The sequence below is a fragment of the Branchiostoma lanceolatum genome, chromosome 4, assembly GCF_035083965.1.
Source record: "Branchiostoma lanceolatum isolate klBraLanc5 chromosome 4, klBraLanc5.hap2, whole genome shotgun sequence".
NCBI lineage: Eukaryota > Metazoa > Chordata > Leptocardii > Amphioxiformes > Branchiostomatidae > Branchiostoma > Branchiostoma lanceolatum.
The window spans coordinates 4,090,276-4,104,493 of NC_089725.1; the positions used below are offsets into that span (position 1 = coordinate 4,090,276).

At 41.3% G+C, this 14,218-nt stretch overlaps 2 protein-coding genes across 2 annotated transcripts; one reads left to right on the plus strand and one right to left on the minus strand.

Moving 5' to 3' along the window:
• The first annotated feature begins 342 nt into the window (after positions 1-342).
• LOC136432268 (uncharacterized) lies at positions 343-1,439 on the plus strand. Its single transcript, XM_066423424.1, has 2 exons — positions 343-536; positions 1,020-1,439. Exons 1-2 carry the CDS (start codon positions 452-454, stop codon positions 1,313-1,315), a joined length of 381 nt encoding a protein of 126 aa, XP_066279521.1. The 5' UTR covers positions 343-451; the 3' UTR covers positions 1,316-1,439.
• A 611-nt stretch (positions 1,440-2,050) lies between these two features.
• LOC136432267 (mammalian ependymin-related protein 1-like) lies at positions 2,051-4,691 on the minus strand. Its single transcript, XM_066423423.1, has 4 exons — positions 4,568-4,691; positions 4,064-4,244; positions 3,074-3,161; positions 2,051-2,616 (listed from the first exon to the last, which is right to left on the minus strand). Exons 1-4 carry the CDS (start codon positions 4,637-4,639, stop codon positions 2,550-2,552), a joined length of 408 nt encoding a protein of 135 aa, XP_066279520.1. The 5' UTR covers positions 4,640-4,691; the 3' UTR covers positions 2,051-2,549.
• Between the last annotated feature and the right edge of the window lie 9,527 nt (positions 4,692-14,218).

Here is a 14,218-nt window from a genome sequence, read left to right on the forward strand (position 1 = left end):
CGCACTTGGGTGATGGGAATTCTAGGAGTGAAGTGTTCATTAGGTATGAGTATCAAGGTGTCCATGCCTGTCTTGGTGCATTGCATACGTGGTATCCCGTACAGACTTGTGATGCATCTGCATATGTATGCTTCATTTGCATACTCGGGACAAAGTAAATGAAGCCGTTACCGGAACATTCGCGTCGTCTGCTAGCTAAGAATGACTTGGGGAAAACGGTCAATGGAACATTCGCGCTATAGCGCTATTAAAGACCCCTTAAGCGTATGTATTTTTACATATTACTCATAAAACTCAATCATATTGGAATATTCAGGAACCGTCTAGTCCCTTCCCTGTCGTGATATAAAAATGGGGGACGCTGGTGGGTTCACCAGACTCCTCCGATCGACGGAAATATCATCACCAACTTTCCAGCGACGACAAGACCCGACCGACACCAGACAGCAGAATGGCTCTCGTGTTCTCCCCGTTCTACCCGAGCAGACACAGCTACCGGACCGTGCGGCCCCGCGGCTTCCCGGGAGTTGATCGTGGTAAGTCCTGTGACGTTCTTGCCAAAATATAACGTTATGTTTTGTAACGTTGTCTTACTGAATTTTGTCGATGTCGGACACATCCCTGCATTGTAGATATAAGACAGTATATGCGAAACTGTCTAAGTGTGAGAAATTCCACCAAAAGACTGCACTTGTGATTATATATCTGGAAGAACATCCTACCTGTCCGTAAACTCTATATGATAGTCCGATGATCCCATAGGTAGTTTAGTCTCCCGAAAACTGTTCTTTACACAGTTGCTGTGTAGTATTTTTTGTGTGCACAGTATCATATCCTATTCTGTACTAGACTGGCCAAGAAAGACTCACAGTGAGCGATTTAGTTAGCTGTGCAGTATGGTTATCAACAATACATGATTTGCCGTAGTGATTCGTTGATGTCATAGAAAATATACCAATCTGTTTATGACTTGCACCCCGAGGCACCGTGTACTGAGGATACATTTTTTCTTCTCACAGACGTTCCGCTCTCCGTCATTGAACACCAGATGGACGCGGCCCTCCAAGACGGACTGCTCTTCCTCAACCAACTCCTCCGCCCCTCACAGTGCCCGTGTCGGCCGCCCACACAGCAAAACAAGGACGCTGAGAAGACAGCCGACCAGGGAAAGAAGGAAACGAAGGACGAAGCTTCACCGGAGAAGTACCAGGTGTCCGTGGACGTGACAGGCTTCTCTCCCGACGAGATCAGCGTCAAAACATTCATATGTAGTAATGAAGGCTATAATCTTTCAGCCTTTGTATCTAGTCACTAATGAGTCTATAATCATAACCGTTGATAACATACTGCATCAATGCTTGGTAAAATCCATTTGAATATCTGGTTGAATATATCATCTGTTTATCAAAAGTATATACAATCGTAGCCTGCGTATCTTTACAGCATGGAGGGCATTTATTTATTAAGATTTACAGAATGAGATCTCAGAGGTGAGACATTGTGATATTTATCTAATAAATCATATTTATCTAGATAATTTATATTTATCTAATAAATGAAATGTCTTTGTGCTAACCATTTGTGAATTGTAAGGTGGAAGATGCATATCCGATTTTTGTAATAGAGAAAGTATGAATACGGAATAAAGTGTATTTTGCTGTTACTTGTATTAGTTTGCATCAATCTTTTCTGAGATAGAATGTGCATATAGAGGGTCAATGAAGCACATGGCAATATAAATGGTGTTCAACTTTAATCGATGAAAGCTAAGATGTAGAACATCGGTCTTCCTTGGATTAGAGGATACAACGCCATCTTGCCTACCACGGAGAAGACGGGTCTAAGCTTAGTACTAAGTGTAATCAGTAGAACTTTTATTTTCTGTGGGAAGGGTGATGTTAGAGCATAAGTTGTATATATAATACAACAATAGATGTCATCGTCAATTACTCTGACAACTTACAGAAGGAAAAGTACTTTCAAGCGTCCATTGTACGTCTGCCTACAAATACACAATGCAAATAAGAGACAATAATAAAATGAAGCTATGTGTTGCTTTCTCGATTTAATAGTTTCAGCTTTGATGATATGATTACATCTAGATGCTAATCACCCGCCATATAGTTGCTATTTGAAGTCGATACTATAACTACAAAGTCACAATCATGATTACAGCGGGAAGTGGGAAAAGTGATTCCTCTAGAATGATGTAGGTTTGCTAGTGAAATATAACATTTAAGTCACATAGTCTGTGTTTCCAGTACTGAATATTCACGGAGAGAGATAAAGGTAATAAACCAACTGCCTAGCACACATCATACATAGTCTTTCCCCATTTCCTCTGATTGCTCATAGCCATGTATCATATACGAAATTAAAACAGTAAATGTTTATTTTGTCTGTTGTTAGTCAACAGTCTTGCAATTGATATTTGTGTTTTGGTTGCATAGTAGTATTGTCTGACACCTTGTGGGATCTAAAAAAAAACACGGTCGCCGGTATTCAAACTGGTGTCACGAATATTGCATCATACATCTATTGGGTTCTTCCTACTCGCACTCCTTGGGAGGAATGAAGACGTTTGGGTCGGAGATCCCAGCAACGACGTCATAGAACCTGCAGAGGGAAAAGTGAAGAGTTTTGTGAAGCGCGGAAATAGATCATTCCTGATAGGAGCTGTCAAAACCTCGACTCCTCCAATCGCACTTCTTGATATGATTTTTTCTTATCATTTTAAACGGGAATAAAATCACTAGCCTGGGTGTCATCCTAGGTAGTGGCTCCCAAAACTAGGAAAACTAACGATGGCACTCAGGCTGGGATTCACTAGCCCGAGACTGTAGCGTCAAGTAGCGAAACACCACATTTCCCAAAATGGGGCTAGTTCACTGGTATAGTGGTGTGTGTTCTGCTACCATACTCTTTCTCCGAGTGCCAAGTTGCTATAGAGAAGGAAGTACATGTATGTACCTTTAAAACTCCTTGGATCCCGACCGGGGAGTGCTGTACTCACTAAGAACACCGCCCTTTGGAACATCTTATGCCATGTTACTAAGACTTTTCAAGTACTCACGATGTGTGGACACATCCGATGCGCTCCGAGCAGAAGCCGTCCTCCACCGGTACACAGCCGTTGTTGGTGAAGGCAGCCATGTACCTGCCTGTGAGGGTACATATTAAGAAGGTGGTCAAGATGATACAACGATATTGTAGGATATCGTTTAAGCTTTGAATACTGCCTGGCCCCCTACATATGTGTGTGAGGGCAACTTGTAAAGGTGCATATGCACCTGTTTTGCCCTCCAGTTTAAATTTTTGATAAAGATATATATGCTGTGTTGTTCAAACTATGTATTGGCAGCACTTTATGATTAACATACATGTAGGTCCATCTGTCACGGTTGCCACCTGCTGAAGCATTGATACGAAATTCACCGGTTGAGCTAACATCAGTGACAGAATGAGGACAAACGTAATCGGTAGCATCAAAAATGCAAACACCAACTTGTCCGGCAAACAATAGGGTCTCAAAGAATCAGAAAGTTTTTTTTCGGCAAAACGTCAGAAGTTTTCGGTCATATCGTTAGAATTAGTTTTCAGGGGTGCCTAACTGGCCTATGTAATAGTATACTTAGCAATTCACAGAGTACAGTGCATCTTATTCAGAGCGCAATTTTACCGAACAGGTGCAATTTCAGTCGTATACATCGTGCACATAGCAATCTTACTGACATATGAAGCAATTGTACGGGCATACTAGTAATTAACAACCTTACTGGTAAAGTTGTTAGGTATACTCATGAAATTGCACACCACGATTTCAAAAAAAATGATAATACGTTAAACGTTGGTGCAAAATTATTGCAAGAAAGCTAATTGCACGTAACATGAAAAAGATGAACAAACAACGCAAAATAATCTAACATATGACTGCTGACTCTAACTCTAAATCTTAACTCATTAGATTTGACTTATTTCTTTTTGTAACAGTATAAGCTAAAGACGGAAGGTCCCATTTTTTCTGTATCGCGTGGGTCCTGTGATGTTTAAGGCAGGTACCCACCTTCTTTCCCTTCTCCTCCCCACAGCGTGATGAGCACACCGTCCCCGGGAAAGGCGCCGGTCCCGATGTACGACTCGCCGAAGTTGGTGGCGTTGGCTGGCACTTCAAACGGGCGGAACGCGTCAGTCAGTTCCTTCACTGCGCACTCCTTTGTTTTCATGTTGAATCTATACTCCTTGCCCTGACATGGATATTAACGCATAGAGTTGGTATGTACCCGGAAATGTATCAAGATATATAAACGAGATTATCGATCACAATATGTGTGTCAGAAACATTTGACCAGCATAAAGGCATCCACGTCATCCAAGTTATACTTCTGATGTGGAGTTAAATTAGCCCCCAAACCCGATATGCAAAACAAGGTCATCGTAAGTAGGCATAGGTTAAGTCAGGTATAGAGTGGGAGTTACGGTGCACTATGTAAAAGCACATACGGCATAATGACTGCCTCCCCGAATTTTACACAACTCTGACATAATAAGCCCTGTCAAGACAACTTACGACTTGATGGAGGTAGAGGACATAAAAGAAGTCCCTCTGTTCCTTGATGTTCACCTCCTCTATGATGCGCATGCGTTGGTTGATGGCATCGTACGAAACGCGTGCGCGTTCGAAGAACCTTTTGGAAGGAAGAAGAAGAATCTGAAGAAGGAAAATATGCCGGTTGGAACGATGAAGAATCGTGTACCTTTACAAATTGTCAAATTTAGGCATTAACGCTTATTATTTCCCGTGTATGGGGGAGCTCCAGGCGTAAGCCTCAGGCATCAAAATTCTGCACGAAAAAGAACCCAACACACTTATCGAGAAGACTATGGGCGACACGGTGTTATTGGCTTTGCAATTTCAGCTACCAGTACACATATGGAAAAGGCATTATGCTTTGTCTCAAGCATAGCGCTTCGACCTGCTTTATTTCACTTTTACCCAACAGGTGGTTCAAAATTGATACATGATAGTCACAAACAGCAGGTTATAACCTCCTTGCAAACAGTTATCATGTTCTGCGCAGACTACCATCACACAAATACAGTTTTCTGCATTGTCATGTTTGTTGTGACGCAATGGCACAAGTTATACAACCTCTACTTAGCAAGATCTAGCCAGGTACATAAAACTTCTTCGATTGGTCGATGAGATGGATGACCTGTTTAGCCTGTCGATGGATGACCTCCAGTAACCTGTCCATGCAGAATTGAGGGACATTGACGACATGAAGCTGTGCCAAAGGTAACTGTACGAATGGTCAGCGTGCAAAGGAGAAGGTGGTACGCTGTAGGTGACGGACATGAGGGACTTTCTTTTTACCAACCCTAACAGAATATTTTGATTTTGTGGAGAATTTATATGTTATACGCAATTGGAAGTCTCTTATCAGCAGGAATATTGCGATGGTATCTTTGCCAAAGCTAGGTGTGACAGGCCGTTCAGTGTAATATAACGAGCTGCCGTCGCGCCGCGTGCCTGCAAAGCTGGTGTGTTACATCGAAAGGCGGTTATACCGGCTATACAGATACAGATGTATTAGGCAAGAACTTAACTAGGCTTTGTACATGCTATTAACTGACAGTAACATTTCCAGCCATGATTATTCACACCTCCAATCATAAATGGGCTTTAGGGGTTCCTTTCAAGCTGATCAATTGCAAGTTACACATGGCTTGCGGCATTACGATGCTCAGTTTGTAGTCTCTTGCAGACTCCTTTGCTTATTGTGTGTGTGGTCTGGCCGCATACCCTCCGAGACAATTACTACCCGTCATTAGTTTAGGCAGGGAAGCAGGAGGACCGGCATGAGGTGATACAGATGGCCCTATAAGATATGCAAAGGAAAAAGGCCCGTTTCACAGGCGGAACATTTACACACTCTGATAGCCTCGGGCAGGAAGTCAATAGAAATTTCGCAAGTGCCTGAAAAACGCCCTTGTTAATTAGTTTTGCTGTTCGCACATTGTTGTTACCTTCGTCGACGAAATGGTTTCGTCGACAAGGTTATTCGACGGTGCCTGTCTGTGTGTCTGTTAGTGAACAGAATAAGTCGAGAACGCCTGGATGGTTTGTTGTCGTAGTTGGTGTGTCGGTGTGTATGTGGGACATCTCAAGATGATTAGATTTTGGGCGAAGTGTTTTGCATAATTAACGAGAAAAGTGTAAAAATGTGTTACATTGTATGCTGAAGTATGTGTACGGTGTTGGCTGTGTTATTCCAATTTAAGGCGTCATGGATAGGGGCAAGGGTCCTGAGGGGTCATATTGGAGGCAGGAAACGTCAGTTACACAAATTGGCTGTCAGCCAGCTGTTGGCATTGGTAAGGTAGTCTCCGAGCAGACGTATGGGTTGGCTATAGCAGGGGCAGGTTTTGCTTCAGACTTTGAAAGGGAATTACTCAAGAAGGGCTTGGTGGATGGTCATAAATTTTTGTAAGTACATAGCTTGAGTGCTGATGTACATGATTAGATACTTATTATGCAAATCAGTATCTAATTTGCATGATTAATGAGGAAAGTTTATACATCCATCAAAAGATAGGACTCTCAAACATGTGACATATGTAACTGAGGAAGAGAGAAATATTAATAGATATCAGCTTTGCAAATGAGAACCTCATTGACATAATTAATGAGAAAAACTATAACTCGAGATGGTCTTGATGGATGGTCATGATTTTTGGTATGTAGATAGCTTACGTTATGCTTTGTATGATCGGATGATAATTATGCAAATCAAATTCTAACTCACATGATTAATGAGGCAATTTTAAAAATCTGCTGTGTTCCATGATATGACTATTCAAATATGTGACATTTGTAACTAAGGAAGAGAGGAATGTTGATAGATAGGAAATATGCAAATGTTGGCCTAATTAGCATAATCAATGAGAAACTACTATAATTCCATACTAGTAAATGACGGTAATTTCATACTTGTGGCATTAGGAAGTTGTGTGAATGTGAACACCATGGAATCAAATTATGCTAATAAGGAGGGAGCTTATTTGCATAATTGATGATAAATGTTAGCATAACCTTCTTTGTTAAGCTCATAGTCATAACAAGGAGGTTTGGACAACTTATGTTATTTGGGTGAAGAGGGTCAACTGGTATGATTGATGATTGATGAAAAACACTCCTAATACGTCAGTCATAAAGGTCAAAATCATTTGACGAAGGTATGAGGTCGTAGAACTCTTGTTATATATGTTTCTTGGTTTGCCACATAGGTGCGAAAACTATGAATACTAGCCATACAGACAGTGCCGTCCTGATGAACTGGCCGCGTGTCATTTAAAAAACAAACAGTTGATGTTTCTGAACGCCTGACTGCTTTTCGGAAAGTTGGCAGCAAAAACTTCTTTCGGGCCCCATCAGTTCACCAGATGTAGTAGTCTCTACCAGACATATCCGTCAAAAGGAGAAAAAAGTACAAATCGGCCCAAATAGGGATACTTGGTGTCGGTGGAGAGCATTCGGTCCGTTGGTAACTGTAGTTACGTATGGCTGGCTCCTCTGGGTAATTATCTACGCCGAGGAACTCGGAGTAGATTATGTTTTCGGTTGAGCCGGATGTTGTGTGGGTCTTTATGTATGTCAAGAGCATAACTCGGGAAACCTTTAATAGATCTTCATGATATTTGGTAGGTGTGAAGTGGTTGTGCAAAGGAAGGTCAAGTTCAAAAATCGTTTACCTGGCGTTTTCCAACAGTACTGCAGCGGACTTATAATTTTTCTGTGTTTGTATGTAGGCAAAAAAAGTGACGGAAACGTTGATGAATCTCAATGATTTTTGGTAGGTAGGAAGAGATTGTAAAAACGGAGGTCAAGTTTAAAAATGATTCATCTGGCGCTTTCCTACAGTATTGCAGCAGGCTTTGTGTGTGTGAGAGTTTGTATGTCGCCAGCATAACTCGAGGAGCTGTTGACGGTTGTGCATGATATTTAGTGGATAGTTAGGGGTGTCAAAGAGGAAGGTCAAGTTCGATAATGGGCCTCCTAGCGGGTATATGAGGTACTGCAGCAGAGCTTCAACGTTTGAGGCCAAATTTTCTGGAGGCGTCAGGTTCATGATTTTTAGGTAGTATATAGCTTCTGGGACGGCAAGTGAGTGGTGTGAATTATGGCCCCCTAGCTGCACGTTTAGAACTGCAGTTGGCGTTTTTGTTAATACCTTTGGAGACGAATAACTTCAGCAGGGATTGACGGATTATCATAATCTATGGCATGTGGATAGTTTCGGTGATGCTTTACATAATTGAGTACTTGTCATGCAAATAAGACGATAATTTGCATAATTAATGAGGAAAGTTTATCAATCCGCCAAAAGCTTGTAGTCAAATTTCATGCAAGTGCTATGGTAATGATTTTTAAGTGGTGTACAGCTCTTGGGGTAGGTAGTAACTGATGTAAGTTTAGACCCCCTAGTGGCTTGCTTAGAACTGCAGTGGGCTTTTTTGATGTTACCTTTGGAGGTGAATAACTCGGGTAGGGTTTGATGAATTTGCATTGCTTTGGACAGGTAGGTTATTGAGGTAATGATTAACAAATATAGACGTATGAAATTGTAATCAGGGTCTAATTAAGTGGTGAAATAGGCTTGTTTATGATTGCGTTTAAGTACCTTTTGTTGACCTATATTCAAGGACAACACCTGCTTGTCAGCAGGCCTGTGTAAATTAGATTGATGCCCTCTGGTGATCTCACTACCACCGTCCAAACTACTCTCCCCCTGGGACGGAGCTAAATCAACAAACACAGGAAAGGTCAGGCCCTGTGAGGGACTATCGTCAACCAGATGGTCCTGACGTCGTACCTCAGATAGGGAAACACTACTTCTTTCAGCCACCTAAAGAACGCAACAACGAACTTGTCTTCCAATTTAGTCTTCATGCGAGGTCAAAGTTCGGAAATCCTCTCAACCTATCATTGCTCCCTACCGCCCGGGAGGGGAACTGCCGTCACCGAGAAATTGTCCTTCCTTGGTAACACGTCTTGGGTGACCATGGAAGAAATTAGAGATTCCTCCACCAATGATCTGATGGCTAAGGGAATCAATCAAAGAATCGATGTTTCAGCTACCACACGCGTTTCTGAGGCACTGGTTTGTTGTGTCCAGCAGGAGTCAGGACTAACGAGCCCGGTAAATTATGTTACCAACGTGAGGTGCACAGGAGAGTTAACGTCTGTGGTTGTGTGCGATGTTTGTGGTCCCGGATTTTTGTAGTCAGCATAACTCAAGAATGGATGGATTATGACGATGCTTGGTACGAGTATGACTATATGTGAGCAGGTATTGGGAAGACGAAGGTCAGGGTCGATTTTGGGCCCCTGGTATGTGACCCGTGGTACTTCAGCAGAACTGAACGTGCTATTGTCTTGATCCTTTGGTGTCAGGAAGCTTGTGATGTAAGTAGAATTGTTGTAGCTTTGGGCCCCCTAGCAGCTTGCTCTTGATCTGCAGTGAAATTTTGTCAAAATACCCTAAACGAGAATAACTGAACACAGCCACCAAACTTCAAGTCTCTTGACTATTGGTATAATCCCCTGATTATTCGGCGTAGATATGTGTTCGTGGAACTCTAGTTATTTGGTAAATTTCTGCTGTTTTTCAAGCTACACGCGGAGTCTATTACAGACGTACCTGCAATGCCCACTCGGACCGTTTCGCTACTACTTGTACTAGGCCCAGTCTGTCACGAGCCCGCAATCCGAAAAGAAACAAACAAGGAAAGCCAGATTTTGTGGGTCTTAAATTCCAGTCGTGGGGAAAAGCTGGCCCCCATGCTACTTTACGGGCTCTCTGGAACATCGATACCATTTAGAGGCCATTCAATTAGTTAATTTTATTGATGTCGACCACCCCAAGACGCCCGAAGGACCCCCTGATAAGATCGCACAACAGAACGTCTCCGATAATGCTTCCATAATTCTCTCATCAAATAAGCATCAAGGAACATAGATGGCTATCTAAACTTCGCGTTTGCTTGTTAGTACCAAGGACATAATGTCCTTATTAATACTTGACGTAAATTTCCTTCGAATCTGATGACAGCTTTTCAAAAGTTGAACAATTCCTTCCGCATCTCGGATTCGCCCAATCAGAGATACACATGCCGCGGCAGACAGGGGAAACTCCTTGGATGTGCCGACTTGCCACGTGCTGTATACTAGATATGAAAATGAACAATCACAGGCCGATTTGGAAGTTACAGCTATCGTAGTAGACGAAACAAACAGGAAACTACCCAGACTTACGTTCGCCGTCTTATCAAGTCCGGTAACAAAAGGAAACTGTTGCTACCTGGTATGGCCTGCCCAGAGGCGAAACGTGCACTTTACTACTAGTCATATTTATTCCCACAAGGCGAGCTGACCACACCCATGGGCGTCTTATCATACTAAAGGAATGCATCAGATTTGCACTGGTCAAAAGGTGTGGTGATGACTACAAGTACTTTGTTCCTTTTAATAATAACTTTATTGCGCAACAATTGTACAAGGTACAAAGTATGGCATTTACTGGTACATAGATAACATTCTATCAGGCTAATCTCTCTATCTTATACAACATGGTGTACTAGTCTATCTTATACAATATGGTGTAGTAGTATGGGATGACAATGGGATTTTACAATTATTGGAGGAGTTTCTAACGTCTATACATTCTTTGATATATTTCCCGATGTATACCATGCATGGGTTGTCACAGGTCATTATGTACTTAAATTTGATATTCAAGTCCATCGAGATAAATCCTGGTAAGTCCGACGATAGCATTGAGTATAGTGAATTACGTATATCAAAATATTTGGGACATACAATCAAAAAGTGATATTCGTCTTCAACTATCTCTGGACAAAATGGACAAACCCTCTGATCTAAAGGGAGTTTTTGAAATCTCCCTGTTTCTATACTTAATTTATGACAGCCAATTCTGAGTTTTGTGATTGCTCTACGTACATCAAGGCTCTTAATGTTTGAAAGGTAGTTTTCTTGCTTGTAAATCTTGTTTAAGGTAGAAAGAAAGGAAAGTTTGGAATTGTTTCGAATAGCGCAATGCCATTGTATATAAATATCTTGTAGACGTTGCCGTAGCTGAGTGTTGAGTATATCTATATGGTGTGACTTCGGGTTCAGCCATATATGTCCAAAACCGTGGTAGTTGAGGATGTTTTTCACGTGGACAATCCAATCATGTTCTCCTAAAAGAACAGTATTGTATGCCTCACTAAGTAAGGTATCTTCGGGTAAATGAACTAAGCGATGCCAGTATTTTACAAGTTGTATTTCTGCGTCCGTCATCAATGGGAAAGTTCCCATTTCTCCTCTGACACCATCGTTTGAGGCTTTGGCATGTACACCTAATAGGAATTTCTGGAAACGCATATCAATGATGTCAAATTCTGGAATATGTTGATTTTCGTGTAGGTTTATGATTTGGAAGCCGTTCTCTCGTAGAGTTTGGCTATTGGCATTACGCATTAGTATTTCTTTATCTGTATTTCTTTCGAAACATACAACATAAGTGCTATTAGATTCAGAAGAGGTGGTTTTTCGAATGGTGGCAGGAAAGTTATTTCGAATATCAATTTTTTTTAGTAAATTTGACAGAACCTTTTGAGAAGATTCACGGATGTTACAGGTATGCGATGCAATAATTTTCATAGTTTTGGAAGAACGGTCAAAGCATGTGATCTCTGAGCCGTACATAAAGATGGGCTTGACGAATTTATCAAATAGATTTTTCCCAAGATTGATTGAAATGTCATTGTTAGAGAGTAGTAGAGCCTTGAGTTTGAAAAGTGCTCTCATTGCTCTGTTTTTTAAATATTTCCTGGCAGTTTTAAACTTTCCCGAGGATGTAAAAGGAATGCCAAGGTAGGTATAGCTGTCGGTGATTTCTATTTCTTTGTCGTAAATATGAAATTTGTATTTCTTCTTAGAACCTTTGCCGAAAACAACCACCTTGGTTTTTGGAACATTGACAGATAGTTTCCATTTCTTACAATACTTTTCTAGGCAATCAATACAATGCTGTAGCCCTTGTTTTGACAATGATATCAGAGCGAGATCGTCTGCCCAGGATAAGCAATTTAGGGATTTTGAAGTTAATTCTGCAGGATCACATTTCGTAGGATCAAAACACTTAGATATGTCATTTATAAATAAATTAAATAGTAAAGGGCTTGAATTACATCCTTGTCTTACTCCGCATACAGAAGGAAAGGAGTTTGATATTCCATTGTCTAATCTAACGGCATAATTCACGTCCCTATACATGGATTTTATAATATTAAAGAAATTTCCTCCAATACCACATTGATACAATTTATAGAACAGCCCATCCCGCCAAACACTGTCAAATGCCTTCCTCATGTCAACAAAGCATACAAATAATTTCCCACCTTTTGTTCTTGTGTATTTGTCTATTAAAGATTTTAGGATATAGATATTATCTGAAGTTGTACATCTTTTCCGGAACCCAAACTGGGTGTCATCTAATAGGTTGTTACTTTCTGCAAAGTTTTGTAACCTGTTGTTTAGGATGAGCGTAAATAATTTGGATAGACAACTAGAAATTGCTACTCCTCTGTAATTGTCTACATTAGATTTATCACCTGATTTGAATATTGGCGTAAGAATACTTGTGTTCCAATTGGAAGGAAAGGTGCCTTTGTTGAGTATAGTATTGAACAGAGTCACTAATGGCTGACATAAGGTTTTTGCCCCATACTTCAACATTTCATTTGAAATTGAGTAGATACCGGAAGCTTTTGCTGTTTTCAACAAACTCAAACCATTCAAGACTTCCCCTGCAGTAAATGGGAAATCTAAGGGGCTTGGGGTATGACTATCTAAATGATTAACGTATTCAGTGACCGTTTTTTCGAAAACAGTGTCAAAACTATTGTCATTTATCAGGTTATTTAAACTTGTAAAATGTTGTATCCATTCTTCTGACGTAATATTGGGATCGCAAGTGTTTGACTTGTGTTTTCCATTTACTTCTCTGTCCAAATACTTTAAAAGTGACCAAAATTCCTTTGGATTGTTTTTGTTAAATTCTTCCAATTTTACCAGAAGGTCGGAATTGTACTTCCGTTTACGCTGTTTGATGAGTTTTTTGTAGTCACGCAAAGCTGTGAAATATTTGTTTCTAGCGTCTTTTAGCCACGGTTCTGTCTTCAATGACTTCCACGGTGCCTCCGCATTCCTAAGCTCTGTCTGTGTAGGTCTCCTAAGTGTAGGTGGGACAGGGGGGGGGGGGGGGGGCATGCAGGGTCAACTCTTCCCGTATAGTTCTGACGTAGAATATCAACCACTACAATATTGAAGCACATAAACGTCAACCGCTTTAACGATGAAACGGACTGCCCCTCCAAAGAGATCAAAGCATTTCTGTCACTCTTAGCCAGGTTCAAGATTAACAGCTTTCCCCCTGGATCTCTAAACACTCTAATCTACATAATGCCACAACTTGTGGGAAATCCTGGGACCCTGCTAATTGGACAGCCGTCTCTCACCGCTGCCCCCATGGGTTGTACCTCCAGGATGTAAGCTATTCCCACCTGGCTGATGACAGCTCTTCATACAGTGGGCCGGGGGGCTTTCATAGTTTCTATCAGACTCTTTGACCTGCTGAAAAATATACATTTTGCAACAGAATTTAGCCAAATAGGGATACTAATATGCCAGAGGAATTAGCAGGCCATAGAATCCCAGTTTCGCAATCCCGAATGAAACTCAATGGCAGTTACCCCTATTTTCCTGGGAAAATATTTGCATGAGGTATTGGAGGCCCTAATGCATTCAGGAAGTATGCAAGGTAGCCCAGAAAATTAATGCGAATGACTTGAACGAATGCCTCGCATGTGTGACAAATCAGAGCTTATTTTCCCATCTGAAAGGCCAGAGCATACAACAGTCATTCTCGAGTCAAGTGAGTTTATTGGCAACAGTTGACGACAGAAGTTTGGCCTTCACGGCTGTCCCCAACAGCCGAACAGGAAGTGTTTTAAGCCAAATGAAAAGTTGTGAAAAGAACTGATTGTGACATTACTCACACAACCACACTTGTGGGTGGGCTCCCTCAGATTAGCTGTGAGGTTGGGTAGAGCTGCTTTGAAGGTTATTTTCTTTACATTTCAGGGGGCAGTG

Excerpts from the sequence above, each read along its gene's own strand:
- LOC136432267 (XM_066423423.1), bottom strand. The coding sequence starts at position 4,639 with ATGCGCATCATAGAGGAGGTGAACATCAAGGAACAGAGGGACTTCTTT. Across the intron at positions 4,245-4,567 it reads TCCTCTACCTCCATCAAGTC|GGCAAGGAGTATAGATTCAA; the intron begins GTAAGTTGTCTT and ends TATCCATGTCAG. Across the intron at positions 3,162-4,063 it reads GGGAGGAGAAGGGAAAGAAG|GCAGGTACATGGCTGCCTTC; the intron begins GTGGGTACCTGC and ends GTACCCTCACAG.
- LOC136432268 (XM_066423424.1), top strand. The coding sequence starts at position 452 with ATGGCTCTCGTGTTCTCCCCGTTCTACCCGAGCAGACACAGCTACCGG. Across the intron at positions 537-1,019 it reads CTTCCCGGGAGTTGATCGTG|ACGTTCCGCTCTCCGTCATT; the intron begins GTAAGTCCTGTG and ends TTCTTCTCACAG.